This window comes from Equus przewalskii, chromosome 1 (assembly GCF_037783145.1).
Source record: "Equus przewalskii isolate Varuska chromosome 1, EquPr2, whole genome shotgun sequence".
Classification (NCBI taxonomy): domain Eukaryota; kingdom Metazoa; phylum Chordata; class Mammalia; order Perissodactyla; family Equidae; genus Equus; species Equus przewalskii.
Genome location: NC_091831.1, coordinates 60985114 through 61012980, shown reverse-complemented (window position 1 = coordinate 61012980; position 27867 = coordinate 60985114). Strand labels below are relative to the sequence as shown.

The window sequence follows — 27867 nt, the reverse complement described above, 5'->3', positions numbered from 1 at the left end:
TGTCAGCATCATTATGAGTTTTTGTTTGAACTCTTTGTTGGGTAGGTTGCTTATTTCTGCTTCATTTAGTCCTTTTTCTGGGGTTTTATCCTGTTCTTTATTTGGAATGTATTCTTTTGTCTCCTCATTATGCCTCTTTCTCTGTGCTTATATCTTTGTATTAGATGAGATGGCTATGTCTCCTGATCTTGGAGAAGTGGCCTTATGTAAGAGATGCCTTTTGACACTGAGTTTAACTTCAATTGTAAATCCAAATTCCAATTTAATTCTTTTAAAACATGGATTAAAACCACATTTATTCTTAAACTCTGTAATCTGTGATATAGAAGTAGCATTTATTGGATCTCTAACAGTTGAGCAAAAAAATTTTAAATATCATTGAAAAGTATTGCTTTCTGGTGGTAGGGAATAGAGAGGGATAAATACATGAGGATTATTTAACTTATTTTGCCTATAAAAATATTAACTAGGGGCCAGCCTTGTGGCATAGTGATTAAGTTCGCATGGTCCACTTTGGTGGCCCAGGGTTCACAGGTTCAGATCCCAGGTACAGAACCTAGCACCACTCATCAAGCTATGCTGTGGCAGCATCCCACATAAAATAGAGGAAGACTGGCACAGATGTGAGCTCAGCGACAATCTTCCTCAGGCAAAAAGAGGACGATTGGCAACAGATGTTAGCTCAGGGCCAGTCTCCCTCACACACACACACACAAAACCTCAAAAACCTAGAGGGTTGATGAGAGAAACTCTTAATTAGGGCTGTGGGTTAAACAGAAATTCAACTCGTACTAGCACATAGTGGAATTTATGTAAGTATTGTGGGACAGGGAGTTGTCTTAACAACTGAATTCAGGAGTATGATTAGACTTCAAGAACAACTGGAACATCAGAATATTTTCTTCTCTCACTTGTCTTCTTCTCTGCTTATCTGCTTCATTTTTTAACCTTGTAGATACTTCATTCACTTTTTGACCTGTATGTGAAAACTTGGTTCTCCTGAGTTTTATTTCTATAGTTCAGGCATTCAAAGAGTGCCTACCATTTCTTTCTCAGTTTCATTTTCAAAATTTCCAGGAAAGAACTTTGAATAGCCACTTGATTAGGGAGAGGTATCATGCTATATAACATGACTACTGAAAGTATGGGGATGAATTAAAGGTAGAGTGGAGTGATAAAAAAGTGGAAGGGAGCAGTTTCCAGAAGAAAGAGAGCAGGGGTGGTAGAGGTGCCATATAGGCATAAACAGAGGTGTGTGTTTTTGAAATGATCTTATCTTCAGGTTCTTTCTGACAGAGAACACTTTGAACTTTGGAAGAACTTCCAAAAAGATAGCCTGTGTAGCACTTTCAGTTAAGGGCAATATCTTGATTTAGAACTTCTTCCCAGCCGAATCTTGAAATGCTGTTCAATTGGAATTATACTGATGACTGGAGTTCACTGCTCAGATATGGAAAGCTGTGGGAAAGAGGCTAGTATATCTTCTGAATTTTTGATGGAAAAGTTGGTCATACCATTAAAGTAATTGTCCATCAGATTGTAAATATTAGAGGTGTAGTTCAGTCTCTTTGGGAGCAGAAGTATGACTGGAATTCATGGAGTTAAGTTAAAACAAATGGCAATTTGCAGAAGGATTATAGGGAAGAACAGAAATATAACTAGTTCTGTTAGTAATCCCTCTTAATCGTCTTGGAAAATCCATCCTACTTATGTGGAAGAGACATGCCAAGTCTTGATATGTACTACATTGTAATGGCCTGAATTAGAAGCCTGAATTTGTGTTGGTCTTTTGCATTGACCATAAAAACTATCAAAAAGACTAAAGTCTAACACAGATGTTAGGAAGACCAACAGTTGAATATGGGATTTGTATGAGGAAAAATCAACTTAAAGCTAGAGCCCTCAAAAAGAAGATTTTGAACAGTTGTGGAAGGTATGAAGAAGCTGTTAGAAGGAGCCCTCTGGAAAATTTTTAGTGCCAAAGAAAGTTTAGAATATCAAGCATTCTTTAGTCTGCCTTATTAATTTTTGAATGATTTGTCTGGGAAAGACAAACTTTTTTAAATGTAGCAGTTTTTTCCTTTGAAGAAAAATGTTAGACCAAAAGGCCGGGAGAATTATTTGCCAGGTGCCCTGTTCTGCTAATTCATTGAATACCTTGTACATACAATTCAGTGAATTGTAACTCAGAGTTGTAAATATTTACAATGTGGTACAGCTGTTTTAAAATCTGTTCCAGTTTTGATTGACCTGTGAGTATGTGGGACTGGACTTTCCTAGAAGGAAGACTGAAGGAAAGTTTTGGATAAATAGTACATTTTGCAATTTATTTTTATCCAGGCCTACCTGAGAATATGTTTCCCCGGAAGATTTCTTCCATACTGTTTTTTTCCCAAGTTTCTAAAATATAGTATCATGCATATCAAACATTATATGTAATATACATGTATGTTATAAAAATTAGATAATAAACACTCATTAACCTGCCATCCAACCAAAAACCAGAATATTATCAGTAATTTATCCATACTGTTTCAGCACTGGATTTTATTCCAGTATAAATTTCTTTGTATCTTTGACTTTTCTTTGGCTGTCTTTTCTTTCCTCCTCTCTCCCTTTTCTTTCTTTCTTTTAATTGAATCAGGTCATCTTAGGGAGCTGAGATTTACCTTTCTTTTAAAGGAGATGGCATCCACTTTTACCCATTTAAATTTTGTTTCAAGCTTATTTGAGGAATTAGAACAGGAGACATTTATGTCTTACTATTTTTGATAAAACCCTAATGTCTTTTGGGATGCTTATAGTGATTCGCTTTGCAAGCTGCTAACTGAATGAAGGTGGATATAAATGGAAGTGAGACATAAGGAAACCATTATGTTTTTAAAATTTGTGCTTGATAAAGATAGGCTTGCCTATTAACATGTCGCTTAAGGTTTCTGAAAGAATGTGGATGAGACATAGTATTAAAACAGATTGGAGGAACCATTCTATAGAGTAATTAGAAATTCGCTGATATTTTTCAGAAAATAAGTTGAAGTAAAATCTATTTTAAAGGCAGAGAGCACTTTTTGTGTGATTCAAAGAATGTTTGTATCCAATGGTTCTCAAAGTGTGATCCCCAGACTAGCAGCATCAGCATTGCCTGAGAACTTGCTTAAATTATCTAGATACCTCAGACCTTTAGGTGATTCTGATATAGCTAAAGCTTGAGAACCACTGCTACACAGGGATATCTTCATTTTTATTAACTAGCTTAGGTTGGCATGGTAGTTTGGGGTAATGCTGTATGGGTCTGAACTTTCTATTGCAAGTGACAGAAGTCCGTCTTGAATTAGCTTAAGAAAAAGGGAAGTTACAGGCTCCGTTGGCTGGATTGGAAGATTATTGGGGTAGCTGACAGATTCAAATAAATAAATAAATAAGTAAGTAAATAAGTAAATAATAATTGGAAGAATCAAGGCCATGGAGGTTGGAACTGCTTGTCTGTGTGACTTTGTCCTGTTTATAGATGGGGTTCCTATATATCCTTAACAAGTGAGAAAGATGGTCACAGGCAGCTCTAAATTCACATCCTCTGAGCTTAGCAATTTCAGAAAGACCTGCTTTTTACCATTTCACAAGCCCACCCCTTAACTATTGCGTTCGTGGGAATGAGGCCTTAGCCCGGGTCATATGTCTATCTCTGGGAGGAAGGAGAATAGAAAAGTGTGCTACTCTGACAGTGTGGTTCACTACTAGATATCTGGGTTGTTTTCAAATAAGCTTGACTATCTTTGAAGCAGAGAGAGAAATTTGGAGGCTTTATAGAGTTAGAAAATGGAACATGCTCAAATGTGTATAGCATTTGTTAGCTACTTTTTTGTATTAGAGAGTGGTTAACCACTTCATTAAAGGCTTAATATGGCATCTGTTGGTTTAGGTTTATTATTTTGTATAGAGTTAATTTTTTGTGACTATTAAATTATATTTATGCTAGGGCATCTGGAAAATATGGAGAAATAGATAAAAATCACCTAATGTTCTGGTGTCCAGAGACAACTACATTTTGGTGAATTTCCTCTACATATTTTCTTGCATAGTTATGATCATATTATGGTGTTAATTTTTTTCTTTGTTTTGATAAGTATTCATTAATAACTTTCTGTCAGAGTAGTATAAACTTAATCTTACCCAACACAGATTCCACCAATGTTGTATGATTCTAGTATATTTTTTTTAAGACTATTTTTTTAGGGCAGTTTTAGGTTTACAGAAGTTTCCCATGTAATCCCTGCCCCCACACACGCATACAACATCCTCCACCAGAGTGGTACATTTATTAAGTTGATGAATCTACCGTGACATGTCATAAAGTCCATACCTTACATTATACATTCACTCTTGGTGTTGTATATTCTACTCTCAGTGTTGTATATTCTATAGGTTTGGACGAATGAATAATGACATGTATTTATCATTGTGATCTCATACAGAGCATTTTCTTTTTTTTTTTTTTAATAAACAATTCTTTTTTTCTTTTTTGTTTTTTTTTTTTGGAGGAAGATTAGCCCTCAGCTAACTACTGCCAGTCCTCCTCTTTTTGCTGAGGAAGCCTGGCTCTGAGCTAACATCCGTGCCCATCTTCCTCTAGTTTATACGTGGGACGCCTACCACAGCATGGCTGCCAAGCAGCGCCATGTCCGCACCCGGGATCCGAACCAGCGAACTCCGGGCCGCCGAGAAGCGGAACGTGCAAACTTAACCGCTGCGCCACAGGGCCGGCCCCTCATACAGAGCATTTTCACTGCCCTAAAATTCTTCTGTGCTCCACCTGATCTTTTTTACTATCTTTATAGTTTGCCTTTTCCAGAATGTCGTATAGTTGGAATCATACAATATATATAGCTTTTTCAGATTTGCTTCTTTCACTTAGTAATACACATTTAAGGTTCCTTCATGTCTTTTATGGCTTGATAGCTCATTTCTTTTAGCATTGAATAATATTCCGTTGTCTGGATGTACCGTAGTTTATTTACCCGTTCACCTACTGATGGACATCTTGGTTGCTTCCAAGTTTTGGCAATTATGAATATAAAGCTGCTATAATATTCATGTGCAGGTTTTTGTGTAGACATAAGTTTTCAGCTCCTTTGGATAAATACCAAGGAGCACGATTGCTGGATCATATGGTAAGAATATGTTTAATTTTTTAAAGAACTGCCAAACTGTCTTCCAAAGTGGCTGTACTAGTTTGTATTCCCACCAGCAATGAATGAGAGTTGATGTTAATTTTTAAATCTTGTTTTTTCATTTAAATTCACAACTTAAAGGATATGTTCATTTTAAGTTACTTGATATATAGCACCATCATTAGATATTTTTAATTGTTAATTTGTTAAATTTGTTTAATTGTTCACTTGATGGGCAAAAAATGGCTATCTTATGTCAATTTTCTGTGTCCTTAATTACTAATGAGTGAACTTTTTTTTTTTATTTAACTATAGTTTCTCTTTTGTGACTTTCTGCGCTCTTACTCCACTTATCTGTTAACATCTTAGTGGTTTTCTTACTGATTTTTATGAGTTCCTTAAATGAGTTCTATTTACTTTACTTTACTAGTTTGTAGTTTATAGGTTTTTAAAAAATATATAAACCTAAATTATTTTGTGTATTTAAATTCATCTGACTTTTTTTTTTAATGTTTTATTTTTCCTTTTTCTCCCAAAGCCCTCCCGGGTACATGGTTGTGTATTTTCAGTTGTGGGTCCCTCTAGTTGTGGCATGTGGGATGCTGCCTCAGCATGGCTCAAGGAGCAGTGCCATGTTCGCGCCCAGGACTCGAACTGGCAAAACCCCAGGGTGCCAAAGCAGAGCACACAAACCCAACCACTCGGCCATGGGGCTGGCCCCTTTTTTTTTGAGGAAGATTAGCCCTAAGCTAATATCCGCTGCCAATCCTCCTTCTTTTGCTGAGGAAGATAGGCACTAAGCTAACATCGGTGCCCATCTTCCTCTACTTTATATGTGGGATGCCTGCCCCAGCATGGCTTGATAAGTGGTGCATAGGTCCATACCCGGCAAACCCTGGGCCACTGAAGCAGAGCATGCAAACTTAACCACTGCGCTGCTAGGCTGGTCTTGAAATTCATCTGACTTTTGATAGGTTATTTGTTTTATCATTTTTAAGTTCAGAAATTCTTTTCTCCTTTCAGGGATCCAATAACTGTTCTGTTGGTATTTTATTTTTTGTTGATTGTAACTCTTTAATCCATCTAGAATTTATTTTGCAGCGTGATATAAGGTGAAGGTATATTTATTCTTCATGTGATTAGTGCTTTGAACTTTTACATAAGTTCTTTCATTCTTTTATTTTTTGGGGGAAAGTTTAGCCCTGAGATAACATCGGCTACCAGTCCTCTTTTTGCTGAGGAAGAGCTAACATCTGTGCCCATCTTCCTCTACTTTATATGTGGGATGCCTGTCACAGCATGGTGTGCCAAGCGGTGCCATGTCCGCACCTGGGATCCGATCCGGCGAACCCCAGGCTGCTGAGAAGTGGAACATGCGAACTTTACTGCTGCACCACTGGGCCAGCCCAAAGCTCTGTCATTCTTAAAATGCAGTTTTCAAGCTTCTTTGTAGTAATTTCTGTATGCTAATGGTTCTTGACTCCTTGTGAGGTTTAAGGATGATGAAAGATGACAAAGAAACTTTAGTGACAATATATTTTAGCAATGGAAAAATGATAACCTCTTATCTGACAAATCTAAACTTTCTCATCAGAGTTAAATATTTAGACAACATTTCTGATTAACCTTCTGTTAGTATAGCAAAAGTATTTTTATTTTCTGGGAATAACGTTTATTCATGAAGAAAATTATGACAGAAATCTGCTTAAACAGTGAGAAGATTCTAGACTCTTTAGGCAGCCCAGGATTTTGAAAAAGCCTTGTGCTTTGGCAGGAGCCCAGGGGAGGAAGTGTCTGCATCTGCTACATCCTAGAAGCCTTCCCAAAGAGTTACTGTAAAACAGCCAAGAGAGCAGTGTATTTTCACTGCTGTGGAGTTCTGGAAGTATCTGGAAGTTTGCAGCAAACTTGAGGGAGGAGACTTAGGAGTACTTCCAGGATGTCAGTTTCTGTGATGATCTATTTTTATTGAAATTCAAGTTAGGGGAAAGTGGGTTTTTTGTTGTTGTTGTTGTTGTTTTTTGCAGAATAGGGAGCTTTCCAATATGGACTTGAACCTGTTGATTTAGGTGAAGTCACTTGGGAAGAGTCAGAGGTGCCTGCACAAAGAGGAATAGGGTGACAAGTCAGAGTAACCAATGGGAGCCTGTTACTGGGGCAAACGGTACTGTAATGGTAACTTATTCTCCTCTAAAATAGTAAGAAGGACTTAAAGTCCATTTACATGGTGGAGAAGGAACAAGAGAAGAGTGCTAGCAGGGCATATGGAAAAGCAGGGTAAAATCTTTCTGCTCATTAGTTATCTGTAACCGCCATGAAGAATCCTTTCTAAAAAAGACAACACTACTAGGGACAAAGAAAAAAAGACAGAAGGGCTTTGCTGCCAGGTTTTAAGAAAAATGCCACAGCTATGTACTGGGCTAAGGATTTTTTACATAGAACACAGTAAATAAGAGGGAAAGCTCAACACTGGGTCTTTTGAGAGAAATTACTGGCTTAAATCGACAGGCCTGTTTATTCTTTTTGGACTCTGTACAACTTTTTAAAAACAACAGTGTTACTGAGATATAATTCATATGCCATACAGTTCACTCATTTAATGTTCATGATTCAGTGGTTTTTAGTACTTTCAGAGTTCTTCAACCATCAATCGCCATAGTCAATTTTAGAACATTTTCATCACCCCCAACTCTACAACTTTTAATTGAACTTATTTTAAAATTTAAAACTATATAGAGAAAAGATGGAACAAGTTAGGAATTTAAGGGATTAATCAGAAAGCTTTGAAAGCTTTTTTTCCCTTTAACGCTTATTCTAACATTTCAGAATATATTTTGATAATATTTAAATTGTTACTTTAATTAACTGGTATATTTTTATGGGAAATTCATTGTTTAGATCTAGATCACAGATAAAATTTATTTTTCAGGCTATATGAAAGAGGTATTACTATCCAGTTAGTCTAATTATGGTAGTAACTAAGGAGAAAAACTCAGGTTGATTTTTTAAGCATAGATTATCAGGTGATAACAAACATGTCTATTTTTCTTTAAATAGTGATGAAATGAAAAATGAGATAGTAGCTCTTATTAAATTATTATATCAATTTACAAGAATTCCGTGGGCAACATTGGAGTCTGATTTACATTTTGTTCATAGGAAAAATAGGTAGGAACTTTTCCTACACTTCCTTTTTTTTCTTGTAATGCTCATATTTCTCTTGTAGGTGTGTGAACCTGTAAACTTAAGTCTTCCAAGATGATCGGGTATATTTTAATTGTAGTGATTCTACTTCCCCAGTCTTTGGCCCATCCAGGCTTTTTTACTTCAATTGGTAAGTTTTAACTGCTTTTTGGTTTGTATTGTCTTTGTATTGAAAATTTTCCATTTTTTAGTATTTTTAAATCAGTAAAAACAAATGCAGTGTATTCCCAGAGACTGAAGCATTTTCAGTCCCTGCCCCCATCAGTCTCTTTTTAAAATTCACTTTTGTTTCTCTTCAAATTAGTTTTTTCTGATAGCAAAAGCAATACATTTTCAGGTTAGAAATTTATGAAAATTTAGAAAAGCGTACCAAAGAAAATTCTCTGTTAATGGATCCACCCAGCAAATAATTTAATGCGTATACTTAGTCTTTTTTAATGCACAGATACACAAATAATATAGTGCACACTATTTCATAACCTTTTTCTATTTAAGAATCTACTGTGAACACATTTTTTGTACATGATAATTTTTTGAAAATCTCTAAAAATATCACAAAAATAGCATATTGGTTAAAGGGGAAAAATACAGAAGTACATAGAACATCCACATAGTCTCTTTCTCCGGTAATATTCTTCATGGTTTGATTTGTATATTTTCCTATACGCATACTTCATCTGTCTTCAGTGAGATGTTTTCCTTCATCCAATTGACCAGTTTTACCCGTGTGATTGTAGAGCTAACTAAAACACAAGTATTGTATTTATGACACCTGATTTCAGGATATAAAATGATAAATCCTCTCATTCCATTATAAATATGTTAAAATGGATGATTTGAATTTCAGTTGTGAAGTATACTTTTTGTTATTGAATAAAAATTTACTTCTAATTAGTCTCAAAAACAAAAGCTGAGGGGGGAGGTGGAGAAGAAGAAACATTGATCCTTGGAAAGTAGTGTTGTTTTGTAATTTAAAAATAAACTTTTAGATGAAAAGACAGTCTTGCCAGTATCATCCAAGCTTGCAAAATTAAGTAACTTGACAATTAGAATTGGAACACATGATTAGAAAAGTTTTTGGCTTTATTTTTATTTATCTGGTAAAAAAAAAAAAAAAAAAAGAGGAAGATGCACTCTGCAACAGAACTGATTCCTTCCAGTTAAATTCTCTCATAGAATGAAGCATTCTCGATCATTCTTAATCTATTCTAAAATACTTGTGTTGACGAATACGGGTATTTGATAACCTTCTTTTCTTCTCCTTTCTAGGTCAGATGACTGATTTGATCCATACTGAGAAAGATCTGGTGACTTCCCTGAAAGACTATATTAAGGCAGAAGAGGATAAATTAGAACAAATAAAAAAGTAAGCAAAATGTTTTACTTATTATGACTCTGACACCACCAGGATGTTTTCTTTCCAGAGCTAAAACATTCTCTGAGTGGAAATGAAAGCCATCTGTCAATCTTAAAAAGCTAGCTGAGATGGTTAAAATAGGAACACAGAAAATAAGAGTTAGAGCTGGGCCAAGAGTTCACATGGAAGAATATGGATTGAGATAAGAATATAAGTGGTATGGGGGTGCTGGCCCCGTGGCCGAGTGGTTAAGTTCCCGCGCTCCGCTTCAGCAGCCCAGGGTTTCACCAGTTCGGATCCTGGGCGCGGACATGGCACCGCTCATCAGGTCATGTTCGGGTAGCGTCCCATATTGCACAACTAAAGACACTCACAACTAGATTATACAACTATGTATCGGGGGTCTTTGGGGAGAAGAAGAAGAAGAAGAAGAAAAAAAAAAAGATTGGCAACAGATGTTAGTGCGGGTGCTGATCTTTGGAAAAAAAATATATAAGTGGTATGGGTTGTTGACTGACAATTTTTGAAAATGGTTGCTAATATTTTATGTCTTCCTCTAACCTCTTCTGGAGCAATTTTTCAGTTCTATTTATCTTTCACTCCTGTGGTTCATTCTAGAGATTACAGTGATAAGTATGGTTAGTATTATTTAATTGATAGAGTTTTTCTTCAAATGCTAGTTTATTTTTAATTGATTCAGGTTCATGGTTAATGCTGACCTGAGAATTCCTCTCTTTTGTTTAATGAGAAGCTAAGTATTCAACATTTTTTGTTTTAAGATATAGTTTCTGGGTACTGAATGTAAAATTTTGGTGTAAGTTTGATTTAAATGAACATGTAACTGAATTTGGATTGGGCTAATTTCTGCTTTGTAATGATCAATTATTTGGCTTTCTGGACCTGTGGGGAAATGAATGTTTAGACTCTTACTAGAGAGAACCAGTCATAACTTTTACTAAGAAGCTTTTACTAAGCTTCCATTTACTGTAACCCTTTGGAAGAAACAAAACTAAAATGAAAAGTCTTATAGTTATATTTTGATTCTGCCAAGCTATATTTTATTCATAAGAGCTTTTTGCTGTTTAAAAAAACTTTATAATTTTACTTTAAAAATAATTTTTAGATATAGTTTTAACTTAGAAACCTCTAATCTAGTCTTTTTTTGTGAATACTAAATTGTGTTTTTCTTTATTAAGTGTATGTATACTCCATTCATATGTCTTATATATATAGATGGGCAGAGAAGTTAGATCGGCTAACCAGCACAGCGACAAAAGATCCAGAAGGATTTGTTGGGCACCCTGTAAATGCATTCAAGTTAATGAAACGTTTGAATACTGAGTGGAGTGAGTTAGAGAATCTGGTCCTTAAGGATATGTCAGATGGTAAGTCAGATGGTAAGACTAATGAACTCCCCCCTCCCCGCACCCAAAAGTGTAAGTCAGTATTGCTCCCACCTATAGAAATGCCAAAAGTAGTGATAAATTCATTTCCCAGAACATAAAGTGTTCAGTGTTGTAACTGAAGGGTTGTGTTTGATTTGTGAATTTAGCGTTAATTTAGTCTAGATCCTGAATTCCTTGATATAAAAAATATAAGATGAATGAAAACTGGAAACAAAGAAATAAAAATAAAGCTGTATTGTAAAAAAAAGGAAGTAATTTCTGCTGTTGATGACTAACACTGGTGCTGTTTGCTTTGAAATCTATAAAAAATGAATCAATTATTTGGCATATAGTTTCATTTTTAGGGTTATCAGTTTCATTTTAGGATTACTTTCAGACTAAAAATTTATGGGTAAATCATGTTCTAATCAATTTTTAATGTATTGGGAGTGGTACTATAAGGAAAAATGTTAGCTGTGTTCTACATAGTATACTGAAGCTTAGGATTGTGTTACTTGATGTAGATAATACATTTAAAAACTGAGGTTCGGAACAGTAATAATGAACGTCTTTCTAATTGAAACAATAAAATTGTAGTTGGAGTATTGAGGTGTTTTAGATATTTTAGTAACAGACGCTGAAAACTAAGTCTGGAATTATGCTTAGTATGCAGTAGAGGCTCACATATTTGCTGAATGACTCAAAATGGCAAAAAAAAAAAAAGGGGGGGAGAGAGGGTGAGAACTAAGGTAGCTATAGCTATGTAGATGAAATACTCCAAGGGTGCTTACAAGTGTTTGTGAACAGTAAAGTAAACTATTAGGCATAGGACAGGAAACCTTGAAAAGAAAAATTAAGGCAGGCACTTATGAATACTTCTTCACAGTAGGAGGGAAATACCTGTGATTGTTTGCTTGCCTCTGTAACAACAGAGAATGTTTTTAAAGTGGTGTGTGTGTGTATATACGTATACTTATATATACATGTATATACACACATACATATTTATTTATTTATTTTAAATTCTCAGGTAATGACTTGTATAACCTAAGTTCTTTTATAAGGTAAACCTTGAGACTTTGGTGTTTTAATCTGTGATAGTCATCCCATAATGCTATAATATATGTATTTTTTCTCTTTATTAGAGAGGATTTAAGCAGCATCACAGTCTTCTATAAAACTTGTAAAACTTGCTTGTAAAATTCCACGTGGATATTGTGACTGAGAGTTGGTCTTAAAACTGAGAAACATGCTTGATATGAACTTTAGCCTTCTTCCAGCTAGTTGTTCATTCATACATTTCCATTAACATAAAAATGCCTGGCTTTTTGCTGATCAAAATCTACATAGTTGATTATAATTAAATAAGAGGGGTGGCACGTCTCATATTTAACTTTTATTTGCAAGTGATGACATGTATATTATTAAAATTTTAAATCACTTTTTGTTGTTTTATTTGCAAGTGATGGCATGTATATTATTAAAATTTTAAATCACTTTTTGTTTTTGTTGTTTTGGTTCCTAAGGAGTATTTAGCATCCATTCTCCTTAGAGGTTATAAAGTTATCAGTAATTAGTTTGATTTCTGCTATATTTTATATAAAACCTTTTAAAATTAAAATTAGGTTTTATATAGAGCAAATCTTGATTGATGAACACTATATTCAATAATTAAACAGATCTAAATATATTTTAATAAACTAGTTTACCTGATGATCTTAAATAAATAATTAATATCTTTTTTCCTTTCAAAGAATTCCACCAAACTTTATATATTTACATATTTATGTGATGGGCAGCACATGGAAGAAGACAGAACTTTATTTAAGAGCATACATTTTACTTACCATCTGTTATCTGAAACTATAATTGGTTGCCAATGAATGTCATTTTCAAATCCATGAATTTGTTCATTTTTCAAGTTTAGTGGAGGCTATATTATGTAACTAAAAACTCAGTCATTATGTTAGTTGATCTTTACCTACTAATACAGATTTAATTTATGCAGTGACCTCAGATTACTTAAACAACATTAGAAAGTATTGGGGAAGATTAAACAAGTTAGAGGTGTGTCAAGTCTCATTCAGTGTATTTAATTTTTTCCTGTTGAGCATGTGGAACTTTGATGATATGGTGGGAAATTATCATAAAATAAATTTTGAAAATCCTTGTAAAGACACTGTATTGGAAATTGGAAGTCTGTGACTTTCTAGAGTCTTTTTTTTTCTTCCCTCCCATTTCAAGGCTTTATCTCTAACCTAACTATTCAGAGACAGTACTTTCCTAACGATGAAGATCAGGTTGGGGCAGCCAAAGCTCTGTTGCGTCTCCAGGACACCTACAATTTGGATACAGATACTATCTCAAAGGGTAATCTTCCAGGTAAAAATTCTTCTAGTATATAAAACACCTATCACTTGGCTTCTCTGGTCAGTCATTAGGACAATGTTAACGTAAAAAAGCCTTTTGTATTTCAAGATTTTTAACTTTAGTTTATTTTACAGCCTTTGAGAACAAAACAACCCTCCTTTCTCTAGGGCTTAAAAGTTATGGATAAGCTTCTAGCTTGTTACTTTGAAAGCTCATAATTATAGGGACTAACTTAAGTAGGCAATTTTAGCATGTAAGAAAAGAAACAATCATTTTTCCAAATATTTTTCTTTAGAACACCTAGTGTTTGTGTGTAAAGTTATAGCGAATTGGTAATCAAAGTTTATCAGTTCAATAATTTAAAAACCCAGACATGTTGGTTATTCACAGCTTTTTAAACTATTTTTCAGTATGGAAAATCCTGCTTTCTGACCTATTTTTGGCAAAGCCCTCTTTTTTTTAAGTTACAGCTGACTTCATAATTTGCTTAAAAAATTTTTTTTATTGTGCAAAACATAACAGAATTTACCATCTTAATAAATTTTAAATGTGTAGTTTAGTGGCATTAAGTACATTCACATTGTTGTGCAACTGTCACCAGCATCCGTCTCCATAGCTTTTTTCATATTGTAAAACTAAAACTGTACACCCATTGAACAATAACCCTCCATTCCCCTCTTTCCCCAGCCCCTGGCAACCATCATTCTACTTTCTGCCTCTGATTTTGATTACTCTTTAAGTACCTGATAGCCAGCCCCAGTGGTCTGGTGATTAAGATTCAATGCTCTCATTACCGTGGCCTGGTTTGTTTACCAGTCAGGGAACCCCACCACCCGTCCGTCAGTTGTCATTACTGTGGTGGCTGTGTGTTGCTGTGATGCTGAGAGCTCTGCCACCAGTATTTCAAATACCAGCAAGGTCACCCATGGTAGACAGGTTTCAGCGGAGCTTCCCAACTAAGACAGATTAGGAAGAAGTACCTGGCCACCCACTTCCAAAAGAATTGGCCACAGAAACCCTGTGAATAGCAGTGGAGCATTATCCGATATAGAAGGAAGGTGAGAAGATGGCACAAAAAAACCGGGCAGGGTTCCACTCTGCTGTACACAGGGTTACTAGGAGACAGAATTGACTTACCAGCTCTAACAACAACAAGTATCACATAAGCGGAATCATGCAGTGTCTTTCTGTGACTGGCTTATTTCACTTAGCATAATGTCCTCAAGGGTTATCCGTGTTGTAGCATATGTCAGGATTTCCTCCCTTTTTAAGGCTGAATAATAATCCATTGTATGTTTATACCACATTTTGCTTATCCATTCCTCTTTTGGTGGACACTTGGGTTGCTTCCACATTTTGGCTATTGTGTGAATAATGCTGCTATGAACATGGGTGTGCAAATATCTCTTCAAGATCCTGCCTTCTGTTCTTTGGGTACATAGCCAGAAATAGAACTGCTGGATCATATGGTAATTCTATTTTTAACTTTTTGAGGGAACTGCCATACTCTTTTCCATAGTAGATATACCATTTTACATTCCCACCAACAGTGTACAGGGTCCCAATTTCTCCACATCCTTGCCAACACTTGTTATTTCCTCTTGTTTTTTTAGTAGCCTTCCTAATGGGTGTGAGGTGGTAACTTGTTGTAGTTTTGCTTTTGCCTAATTGTCGGTAATGCTGGGCATGTTTTCGTGTGCTTAGCAGCCATCTTTATATCTTCTTTGGAGAAATGTCTATTCAAGTCCTTTGCTAATTTTTTAAGTGGGTTGTTTTTGTTTGTTGTTGTTGAGTTTTAGGAGTTCTGTATATATTCTGGATATTAATCCCTTATGAGATATATTATTTGCAAGTAGTTTCTCCCATTCTGTGGGTTACTGTTATACTCTGTTGATATTGTCTTTCGATGCACAACATTTTAAAATTTTCAAGAAATCCACCTTGTTTCTTTTTTCTTTTGGTGCTTATGCCTTTAGGGCCATATGCAAAAAATCCTTGCCCAATCCAGTGTCATGAAGCTTTTGTCCTGTGTTTTCTTCTAAGAGTTTTATTGTTTTAAGTCTTACATTTAGGTCCTTGATTCTTTTTGAGTTAACTTTTACATATGGTGTTGGGTAAAGATCCAGCTACATTCTTTTGCATGTGGTTATCCAGTTTTCCCAGCACCATTTGTTGAAAAGGCTGTCCTTTTCCCATTGAATGGTCTTGGTATCCTTATCAAAAATCATTTGACTTCTATGTTAGGGTTTATTTCTGGGCTCTTCATTCTATTCCATTGATTTATATGTCAGTCTAGATGCCACTACCACACTATTTTGCTAACTGTAGCTTTGTAGTAAGTTTTCAAATCAGGGAGTGTGAGTCCTCCAGTTTTGTTCTTTTTCACGATTGTTTTGGCTATTCAGGATCCCTTGAGATTCCATATGTATTTTAGGATGAGTTTTTCCAGTTCTTCAAAAAAACATCATCGAGATTTTGATAGGGATTGCATTGAATCTGTAGATCACGTTGAATATTATTGACATTTTAACAATATTAAGTCTTCCAATCCATGGACATGGAATGTGTTTTCGTTTATGTCTTCTTTCTTTCAGCAATATTTTGTAGTTTTCATTGTACAATTCTTTCATTTTCTTGGTTAATTCCTAAGTATTTTGCTCTTAGAATTGTTTTAGTAATTTTCTTTTCAGATTGTTCGTTGTTAGTCTATAGAAATGCAACTAATTTTTGTGTGTTGACTTTGTATCCTGCTACTTAGCTGAATTCATTTATTAGCTCTAACAGTTTTTTTTGTGGAATCTTTAGGGTTTTCTACATGTAAGATAATATCATCTGCAAACAGAGATCGTTTCACTTCTTCCTTTTCAACTTGGATTGCTTTTTCTTGCTTAATTGCTCTGGCTATAATTTACACTACTAAGCTGAATAGAAGTGTCGAAGGTGGGCATCCTTGTTCTTGACTTAAAGGAGAAGCTTTCAGTCTTTCACCACTGAGTATGTATGCTGTGGGTTTTTCAGATATATCTTTTATTATGTTAAGATAGTTTCCTTCTATTCCTAGTTTGTTGAGTGTTTTTTATTATGAAAGAGTGTTGAATTTTGTCAAATGCTTTTTCTGAATCAATTGAGATGATCATGTGGTTTTTTTCCCCTTATTCTATTAATGTGGTATATTACATTGATCAATTTTCGCATGTTGATATATCCTTGCATTCCAGGAATAAATCCCACTTGGTCATGGTGTATAATCCTTTGAATATGCTGCTGAATTCTGTTTGCTAGCATTTTGTGGAGGATTTTTGCATTGATGTTTCTAAGGGTTATTGGTCTGTAGTTGTTTTTCTTGTAGTGTCTTTATCTGGCTTTGGTATAAGGGTAATGCTGGCCTCATAGAATGAGTTAGGAACTGTTCTCTCCTCTTCAATTTTTTAGAAAACTTTGAGAAGGATTGGTATTAATTCTTCTTAAATGTTTGATAGAATTTTCTAATGAAGCCATCAGGTCCAGGGCTTTTCTTTGTCAGGAGACTTTTGATTATTGATTCAGTCTCCTTACTAGTTATAGGTCTAATTAGATTTTCTATTCCTTTCTTAGTCTTCATATGTTTTGTGTTTTGAGAAATTTGTCCACTTCATCTCAGTTATCCAGTTTGTTGGTGTACATTTTTTCATAGTACTTTCTTATAATCCTTTGTATTTCTGTAGAGTTGGTAGTAATGTCCCCACTTTCATTTCTGATTTTAGTAATTTGAATCTTCTCTCTCTCTTTTTTTTTTTAGTCCTTTTAGGTAAAGGATTGTAAATTTTGTTGATCTTTTCAAAGAATCAACTTTTGGTTTCATTAATTTTCTCTGTTGTTTTTCCATTCTCTATTTAATTTACCTCTGCTCTAATATTTTGTTTCCTCTGCTAGCTTTGGGTTTAGTTTGTTCTTGTTTTTCTAGTTTCTTAAGCTATAAAGTTAGGTTGTTGATTTGAGATCTTTCTTATTTTTTAATGTCAGTATTTATAACTAAGTTTCTCCCTTAGTGCTGCTTTCACTGTGTTGTGTATAACTTGTGGTATGTTGTGTTTTCATTTTCATTTGTCTTTAAGTATTTTTTAATTTCTCCTGTGACTTCTATGATCCATTGATTATTTAAGAGTGTGTTGTTTAATGTTCACTTTTTTTTTTGTTTTTTTAAAAATTTTTATTGAGTTAATGATAGGTTACAATCTTGTGAAATTTCAGTTATACATTATTGTTTGTCATTCATGTTGTAGGTGCACCCCTTCACCCTTTGTGCCCACCCCGCACCCCACCGTTCCCCTGGTAGCCACCAATCTGTTCTCTTTGTCTACATTTTTAAATTCCTCATATGAGTGGAGTCATACAGAGATTGTCCTTCTCTATCTGGCTTATTTCACTTAACATAATTCCCTCAAGGTCCATCCATGTTATTGCAAATGGGATGATTTTGTTCTTTTTTACAGCTGAGTAGTATTCCATTATATATATATATACCACATCTTCTTTATCCAATCATCTTTTGATGGGCACTTAAGTTGCTTCCACATCTTGGCTGTTGTAAATAATGCTGCAATGAACATTGGGGTGCATGGGACTTTTCGAATTGCTGACTTCAAACTCTTTGGATAAATACCCAGTAGTGGGATAGCTGGGTCATATGGTAGTTCTATTTTTAATTTTTTGAGGACTCTCCATACTGTTTTCCACAGTGGCTGCACCAGTTTGCATTCCTACCGGCAGTGTATGAGGGTTTCTTTTTCTCCACAACCTCTCCAACATTTGTTACTATTTGTTTTAGTTATTTTTGTCATTCTATTGGGTGTAAGGTGATATCTTAGTGTAGTTTTGATTTGCGTTTTCCTGATGATCAGCAATGATGAACATCTTTTCGTGCGCCTATTGGCCATCCATATATTTTCTTTGGAGAAATGTCTGTTCATGTCTCCTGCCCATTTGTTCATCGGGTTGTTTGATTTTTTGTTGTTGAGTTGTGTGAGTTCTTTATATATTATGGAGATTAAGCCGTTGTTGTATGTATAACTTGCAAATATTTTTTCCCAGTTAGTGGGTGGTTTTTTTGTTTCAATCCTGTTTTCCTTTGCCTTGAAGAAGCTCTGTAGTCTGCTGAAGTCCCATTTGTTTATTCTTTCTATTGTTTCCCTTCTCTGAGAAGACATGGTGTCCAAAAAGATCCTTTTAATACTGATGTCAAAGAGTGTACTGCCTGCATTTTTTTCGGGAAGCCTTATGGTTTCAGGTCTCAGCTTTAGGTCTTTGATCCATTTTGAGTTTTTTTGGTGAATGGTGAGAGAGAATGGTCAATTTTCATTCTTTACATGTGGCTTTCCAGTTTTCCCAGCAGCATTTGTTGAAAAGACTTTCTTTTCTCCATTGGATGCCCTCAGCTCCATTGTTGAAGATTAGCTGTCCATAGATGTGTAGTTTTATTCCTAGGCTTTCAATTCTGTTCCATTGATCTGTGTACCTGTTTTTGTACCAGTACCATGCTGTTTTGATTACTGTAGCTTTGTAGTATGTTTTGAAGTCAGGGATTGTGATGCCTCCAGCTGTGTTCTTTTTTCTCAGGATTACTTTAGCAATTCAGGGTCTTTTGTTGCCCCATATGAATTTTAGGATTCTTTGTTCTAATTCTGTAAAGAATGTCATTGGGATTCTGATTGGGATGTTGTTGAATCTGTAGATTGCTTTAGGTAGAATGGATATTTTAACTATGTTTATTCTTCCAATCCATGTACATGGAATGTCTTTCCATCTCTTTATGTCGTCATCCATTTCTTTCAGAAAAGCCTTGTAATTTTCGTTGTATAGGTCTTCCACTTACTTAGTTAAATTCAACCCGGGGCATTTTATTTTTTTTGTTGCGATTGTGAATGGTATTGTGTTCTTGAGTTCTTTTTCTGTTAGTTCGTTATTAGAGTATAGAAATGCTACTGATTTATGTAAATTGATTTTATACCCTGCAACTTTGCTGTAGTTGTTGATTACTTCTAAAAGTTTTCCAATGGATTCTTTGGGGTTTTCTGTATATAAGATCATGTTGTCTGCACACAGTGAGAATTTCACTTCTTCCCTCCCTATTTGGATTCCTTTTATTCCTTTCTCTTGCCTAATTGCTGTGGCCAAAAGCTCCAGTACTATGTTAAATAAGAGTGGTGATAGAGGGCATCCTTGTCTCGTTCCTGTTTGCAGGGGGATGACGCTCAGTTTTTGCCCATTGAGTATGATGTTGGCTGTGGGTTTGTCATATGTGGCCTTTATTATTTTGAGGTAGTTTCCTTCTATGCCCATTTCGTTCAGAGTTTTTTTATCATAAATGGCTGTTGGATCTTGTCAAATGCTTTCTCTGCATCTATGAGATGATCATGTGGTTTTTATTCCTCAGTTTGTTGATGTGGTGTATCATGTTGATTGATTTGCGGATGTTGAACCATTCTTGTGTCCCTGCTATGAATCCCACTTGATCATGATGTATTATCCTTTTGTTGAATTGCTGAATTTGGGTTGCCAAAATTTTGTTGAGAATTTTTCCACCTGTGTTCATCAGCGATATTGGCCTGTAGTTCTCTTCTTTCGTGCTCTCCTTGTCAGGCTTTGGTATCAGCGTGATGTTGGCCTCGTAGAATGTGTTAGGAAGTGTTCCATCCTCCCTAATGTTTTGGAATAGCTTGCAAAGGATAGGTATTAAATCCTCTCTGAAAGTTTGGTAGAATTCCCCAGGAAAGCCATCTCATCCTGGGGTTTTATTCTTTGGGATGCTTTTGATTGCTGTTTCGATCTCTTTCCTTGTGATTGGTCTGTTCAAATTGTCTGCTTCTTCTTAAATGAGCTTTGGGAGATTGTAGAAGTCCAAGAATTTATCCATTTCCTTTAGGTTATCCTTTTTGTTGGCATATAGTTTTTCGTACTATTCTCTTATAATCCATTGTATTTCTGCGGAGTCTGTTGTTATTTCTCTTCTTTCATTTCTGATTTTGTTTATTTGAGCTTTCTTTCTTTTTTTGTTTGTAAGTCTGGCTAGGGGTTTGTCAGTTTTATTTATCTTCTCAAAGAACCAGCTCTTTGTTTCATTGATCCTTTCTACTGCCTTTTTTGTTTCAATAGCATTTATTTCTACATTGATTTTTATTATTTCTCTCCTTCTGCTGACTTTGGGCTTTGTTTGTTCTTTCTCTAATTCAGTTAGGTGTACTTTAAGATTGCTTATTTGGGATTTTTCTTGTTTGTTAAGATGTGCCTGTATTGCCATGAATTTTCCTCTTAATACAGCTTTTGCTGTATCCCATAGGAGTTGCTATGGCATGTTATCATTTTCATTTGTCTCCAGGTATTTTTTTATTTCTTCTTTAATTTCTTCAATGATGCATTGCTTGTTCAATAGCATATTGTTTAGCCTCCACATCCTTGTGCCTTTCTCAGCTTTTTTTCTTGTAATTAATTTCTAGCTGTATAGCATTATGATTGGAGAAGATGTTTATTAATTTCCACATATTTTTTAATTTTCCAGTTTTACTTGTGTTACTGATTTCTAACTTCACGAGACTCTGCTCTTGCCTTTAGGGTACTTATAGTCTTATGACAGAGTATGATGAATGCTAGATGAGGATAATTTAGGATACTGTGAGAGCTTATAGAAGGAAACTTAATTCTGGACTTGATAAGAGGTGTAAAGATAGACTTCCTGGAAGACACAACATTAAAAACAATTGAGATATAATGGGCAAGGAATTAGCCAGGAAAATAGGCGAAAGGGGAAAACAGTGGACTTGAGGAAAGTAATCTAAGCAGAGAGAACATGTATAAAGTCCAGAGAGGAGAGTGCATATTAAATCAGATATCTGACAAGTAGTTTTAGAGGTGAGTGCATGAGGCGGGGATGGGCATTTGGTTTTGTGAGAGTAGTGAGAGATAACGCTAGATAGATAAGCAGAAGCCATCCCTTAAGGGGCTTTGTAAGCCATATTGAGGAGTCTGAACTGTTCTGAGAGCAAGGAGGAGCCATTGAAAAGTTTTAAGCAGGGAAGTTATATGATTCTCATTTTAGAAATATCATTCTGGCTGCAGAATGGAGATTGGATTGGGGCCTGGGGGTAGGGACAAAGAAATTAGGGAAGAGGTTGTTGTCAAAATTTAAGTAAGAGATGAAAGTGGTTGCCAGTGGGTATGGAGAGAAATGAATAGGTTATCAAGCTACTTAGAAGGTGGAATGGTAGAATTTGATGGTGGACTTGATATGGGTTTCTGGCTTGAAAAACTAGATGGGTTCCATTCAGCAAAATAGACAACACAAAAGAAGCAGGTTTGGTGTGTGCGGGGATAATGAATTTCATTTAGTTTACAATATTTCTTTCTGTTTAAAACTTTATTATTGTCCCATCAAAATGGCATTGAATATTATTTAACCCTGATTTTGCTGTGTTTAGTCTTAGGAAATTAATTGGGTCCCCTGAGTACATACCCTTTAATCTAGAAATCAGTTGGTAATACTTTCATAGAGAGTGGCTGAAAATAAAACACTTCGAGAATATGTGTAATTATTTTTCATTGGGGCAATATTCATCCTTTCTCACGCACTTTTTAGCACTTATTGACTTTTCTTCCTCTTCAAGTCACTGTTTTGGGCTAGTTCTTACTGAATTTTCCTTTCAGGCAAATTCCTTATAAGTAGAGTGACTAAAATTTCCTAAGAGTATTATATCCTATAAATGGTAAAAATAATACTAGAGACAACTACTAAGCAATTTTTAGGCTTTTTTTGTTCTCCAAAACTTTCTTTGTTGTTGACAATCAAAGATCACAAATATGTGTGAAGGCTCCTTGTGCATCTTTCCTTCCTTATTAGAGGTAATGATGATTCTGAACTTGACGTGTATTCTTCCATCTTTCTACACTTTACTACATATATTGTATTGTTGTGTTTTTAAATTTTACACAAATAATATACTCTTTGTATCTTTCTTGCAACCTTTTTCACTCAGTATTTTTGAGTAAATTTATCCATGTTGATCATAATCATCTAACTGCTATATGGTATTATATAACACAATTGATTTATTTTCCACACATTCTTATGTGTGTGGATGGACATTTAGGTTATTTCCAGTCTTCTCCTATGTCAAACAAGTTTTCAGCAAACATCCTTGTTTATGTCTTTTTGTGCCCATGAACACACATGTATGAGTTTCTCTAGGGTATAAGAAGTCAGGGTATATGCTTCTTGAACTTTACTAGATGTGGCAAGATTGTTCTCCAGTATAGAGGCACCAGATTATACTCTCACCAGCACTATATGAGAGTTCCCATTTCTTCATATCCTTGTCAACCCTTAGTTTTGTCAGACTTTAAAATTGTAGCATTCTAGATGTGAAATAATAGAGTGAGGGTTGGGGAGAAGGATGATTTGCTTTTAAAATTATCTCAAAACAAAACAAAAAAATCACAAAAATGCTTATTTCAGTGGATTTATATTGATTCCGTGTTACTCCTCGATTAGTTTTGTCTGTTTCTTCCTCTTGTTTGGGCCTATCTTTTGAAATGCTTTGTTGATATTTTAATAAAAATCTGATAAGTTATATGCATTTTGGCATCAATGTCTTTATAGTTCATATAGACTGTTCTTTAGTTTCAGGTTGTTCCTAACCCTGATTTGTTGAGTAGCTACATATCTTCCAAAGACATCATGCTTTTTTTTTAGCTATGATTTTTTTCTTTTTGGTATGGAAAATGCCTTGTATATAAAGTTCAGTTTATTCAAGTAGGAGTTGAATGTTGTTCATACTCCTTGTCACTTGCATCACTATCTTGGCGAGCTGGTAAGGCTACTTACGCCAAGCAGTGGATTCTCCACACATCTCCAGAGCTCACTCAGCCAAGAGTGTACCATATTGCCTTAGATGCAAGACACCAACTTCCCAAGTGTATGCATTTTAAACATATTTCTCCGTTACAAATCAAGTTTTATCTACTAAGTGTTGCTGTAAAGTGTAAGGATTTTTAAATTAAATGTCCCAGTTTATGGGTGAACCACAAAAATGTATTTCTAAGTAAGTTTTTCCTATACTGTCATACATTATAGTTTATATTGTTATAAATTAGAAGGACTCTTTTTGGTATTAATTTATTTTAAATTTGGATTACAGCATTTAGTTTGACATGCTAATGTCAGTCATCCATGCCACTTCCTTTTAACCAAAGGAATTTACAACTCATTCTTTTTTCTCATCAAATTCTATTTGTGGGAGCTGGCCCGTGGCTGAGTGGTTAAGTTTGCGCGCACCGCTTTGGTGGCCCAGGTTTTCCCTGGTTCGAATCCTGGGCGCTGACATGGCAATGCTTATCAGGCCGTGCTGAGGCAGCATCCCACATAGCATAACCAGAAGGACATACAACTAGAATATACAACTATGTATTGGGGGACTTTGGGAAGAAGAAGAAGAAAAAAAAGATTGGCAGCAGATGTTAGCTCAGGTGGCAAACTTTAAAAAAAAAATTCCATTTGCCCTTTTTATGAAAGCTTTTTACACTTGTTTTCTGCAAACATCACTTTCCTTATTTTATTTTCTTCGTCTTCTTGCCCATTAACTTGCCCATTAGCACTTGAAGTAGTTCTTTTCTTTGTGTGGTTATGCCCTCAATTTGTTAAACTGTTGGGTTCATTCATTTCAATATTTTCTTCCAACTTTTAGGGATTGTTCTTTTTATTTTATTGTTATTCTTTTAATTATCATTATTATTATTTAATATTTTTGTTTCTCTTGATTAAATACCTAAGAGTGAAATGGCTGGGTTGCATGGCAGATATATATTTAACTTTTAAGAAGCTGCCAAATTGTTGTATCATTTTATATTCCTATCATCAGTGTATGAGTTCCAGTTCCTCCACATACTCACAAACACTTGGTATGTCCAATCTTTTTAATCTTAGCCAGTCTAATGGATGTATAGTGGTGTCTCATGTGGTTTCAATTTACATTGTTATACTTTTGTCAAAATTGATAACTAATGATGTTGAACATCTTTTCATGTGTTTATTGGCCATTTGTATCTCTTCTTTGGTGAAGAGTCTGTTCATATTATTTGGAGTTCTAAGAGTTCTCTATATATTTAGGATGCAAGTCCTTTATCAGATAAATATGTTGTGAATATTTTTAACCAGTCTTTTGTCTTTATGTTTTCATATTAGTGCCTTTCAAAGAGCAACAGTTTTAAATTTTGGTAAAGTTTAATTATCAGAAGTTTATTATTATTAGAAGTTTCATAGTGTAAGATTTCACATTAAGCTATAGGATACATTTTGAGTTGACTTCTGTGTATGATAGGCAGTAGGGATTGTTGTTTGTTTTTTAAAATATGAATACTTAGTTGGTTGAACAACATTTATTTAAAAGACTTTCATTTCCCTATTGAATTGCCTTGGCCTCTTTGTCAAAAATCACTTGATCTATTCCTTTACTTGATTCTATTCCATTGATCTTTATGTCTATCCTTAAATAATAGCAAACACTCTGAATTACTATAGCTTTATAGTAAGTATTGAAATCAAGTAGACTAAGTCCTCCAACTATGTACTTCATTAAAATTTCTTTGGCTATTCTAGATTCTTTGAATTTCCATATAAATCTTAGGATCAGTTTGTCAGTTTCTAAAAAAAGAGTACCTGTAGGAATTTTCATTGTGATTTTGTTGAATCTTAGGGAGAATTTGGGCAGCATTGCCATTTTAACAATATAGAATTTTCTACTCCATGAACATGCTATGTCTCTCCATGTATTTGGGTAGGAGAAATTGGAGTAGAAGACAGGCTATTTTGACACTAATGTTAAACCACCATGAGTCTCACAATTACTGTTCGACCATTGGTGTCAAAATTTGGAAAAAATTTCTCCTCTCCTCCTTCTCCTCTTCCTCCTTCTTCTTGTTCTTCTACATCTTTTTCACAGAAGCAAGTATATCACAGGATCAGGTTTTAATTTATATTCTATCTTTGTCCTCTTCTAGTATTCAAAATTTTTATATTTTGGTTTCTAAATATCTGTTATATTTACAAATGTGTTGACAAATGAAGCATGTTAACACGTGGTCCAATATAGGAACATGAAACTGTAACTAGCATAGTGGACAGTATTCATTTTGGGGCCTGACATAGTACCTTTTTTGTTGAATTGCCATGAAGATCAAATGAGCTAAAAGCATGTGAGAGCTAAAACAGCAAAATGCAGTTATTAATGTTTTTATTTAAAAGGAATCCCCAAATAACCTTTTTTAAAAATTAAGATATAATTGACATATAACGTTGTATTAGTTTTAGGTGTACAACATAATGACTTGATATATTTACAGTCATTTGCTGCTTAACGACCTTTCAATTCATACCGGACTGGATATATGATGGTGGTTCCATAAAATTAGTACCATATAGCCTAGGTGTGTAGGAGGCTGTACCATCTAGGTTTATATAAGTACACTCTGTGATGTTCACAGCAGTGATGACATTGCCTAATGACACATTTCTTAGAATGTATCCTCTTTGTTCAGCGATGCATGACAATATATATTGTGAAATGATTACCATAGTAAGATTAGTTAACATCCTTCACCACACATAATTACAAAATTTTTTTCTTGTGATGAGAACTTTTAAGATCTACTCTTTTAGCAACTTTCAAATATGCAATACAGTATTGTTAACTATAGTCCCCGTGCTGTATGTTACATCCCCAGAACTTACCTATCTTCTAACTAGAAGTTTGTGCCTTTTGACCACCTTCACTCAATTCTCCCATATTATTTTTAATTACTTAAAACTTTTTATCGTCTTTCAAACTCCAAACTGTACTAATAAATTTCATTGACAGAACTTCAACTTTGATTTCTGTACTCTTCAACCTTTCCTTTCTTCTTGTATGTAACTACGATTTTATTAGTTTTTCTGTTCCCATTGTTTCTTTTTGAAAATATAAGCAAATGTATATATATTCCTATTTCCTCTCAACATAAACACAAAAGACAGCATGGCATAAATACTTTCTGCACCTTAGTGTTTTAGTTTATTTATATGCCCTAGATATCACTTCATTTCGTATATAGAAATCCTTCTCATTTCTTTTCACAGATGCATGTTACTCTCGTTTGTGGAGGTATCATAGTTTATTTAACTAGGCCCCTATTGATGGACATCTGGTTTGTTTGCAGTCTTTTGCTGTTATAAAGATGCTGTCAATAGCATTGTGCATATGTTATTTTGTATTTTAGCTAAGTGATCTTTGGAATTTCTTTTTAGAAATGATGCCACTGGAATCAAAGAGTAGGTGCATGGATAATTTTTCTATTATTGTCCCAATTTTCCTCCATAGTGGTTGTATCATTTTGCATTTCCACCATCAATATATGAGATTGCCTGTTTCCCCACAAGATCACCAAAAAATGTCAAACTTTGAGAGTTTTGCCAATCTGAAAGTTCAGCTTTTCTTTAACTTAGATTGACTCATATGTCTACTAATTTCTTTGTTTATCATTCTTTCTTGTACCTCAAACTTCCCTTTCAGAATTATTTTCCTCTTCCTTGAAACACAAACTTAAGAAGCCCTTATATGTACTATGTTTGGCTTGGGATTCTTTGTGCTTCTTGAATCTGAAGTTTCATGTGTTTTAATTCTGGAAAATTGTCCACCATTATTTCTTTAAATAGTGCCTCTCCCACATTTCTCTCTATTGTCTTCTCTGGAACTCCTAAGTAGATACAATTAGACATTCTTATTTTTTCTTCCTTGTCTTTTAACTAGCACTTCATATTTATTCCTCCTCTCTCCTGCATCCTGGGTAGTTTATCCTATGATAATTTGTTTAGCTCTTTCTTCTAGGTTTATTATTCTCTTTTTTTTCTTGTGTCTAACTTGCTGTTTAACCTGTCCAAAAAGTTTTTATTTCATTGATTATATTTATCATTTCTGGAAGTTTTATTTATTTATTTATTTTTTTAATTTTTTTTTTTTGGAGGAAGATTAGCCCTCAGCTAACTACTGCCAGTCCTCCTCTTTTTGCTGAGGAAGCCTGGCTCTGAGCTAACGTCCGTGCCCATCTTCCTCTAGTTTATACGTGGGACGCCTACCACAGCATGGCTGCCAAGCAGTGCCATGTCCGCACCCGGGATCCGAACCAGCGAACCCCGGGCCGCCGAGAAGCGGAACGTGCGAACTTAACCACTGCGCCACCGGGCTGGCCCTTCTGGAAGTTTTATTTTTTCCCCATTCAAATCTGCCTGGTCTTATGTTATCTGTTCATATTTTTGTTTGTTTGTTTGTTTGAACATTTTAATAGTAGTGTTTTTGTATTCTTAATCTGGTAAAAAAAACAATAT

At 34.8% G+C, this 27867-nt stretch overlaps 1 protein-coding gene across 4 annotated transcripts in view; it reads left to right on the top strand.

Annotated features, from left to right (window-relative positions):
- The window catches only part of P4HA1 (prolyl 4-hydroxylase subunit alpha 1), an 80067-nt gene that overhangs the window by 13808 nt on the left and 38392 nt on the right, over window positions 1-27867 (top strand). For 2 of the 4 annotated variants that reach the window (XM_008540747.2, XM_008540748.2), the window contains exons 2-5: window positions 8395-8502; window positions 9642-9738; window positions 10963-11114; window positions 13359-13496. In XM_008540747.2, the coding sequence (XP_008538969.1) occupies window positions 8427-8502; window positions 9642-9738; window positions 10963-11114; window positions 13359-13496 (463 nt within the window). In that variant the 5' untranslated portion in view covers window positions 8395-8426. The remainder of the gene's footprint in view (window positions 1-8394; window positions 8503-9641; window positions 9739-10962; window positions 11115-13358; window positions 13497-27867) is intronic. The other 2 variants (XM_008540750.2, XM_070566095.1) reach the window with 1 other exon arrangement.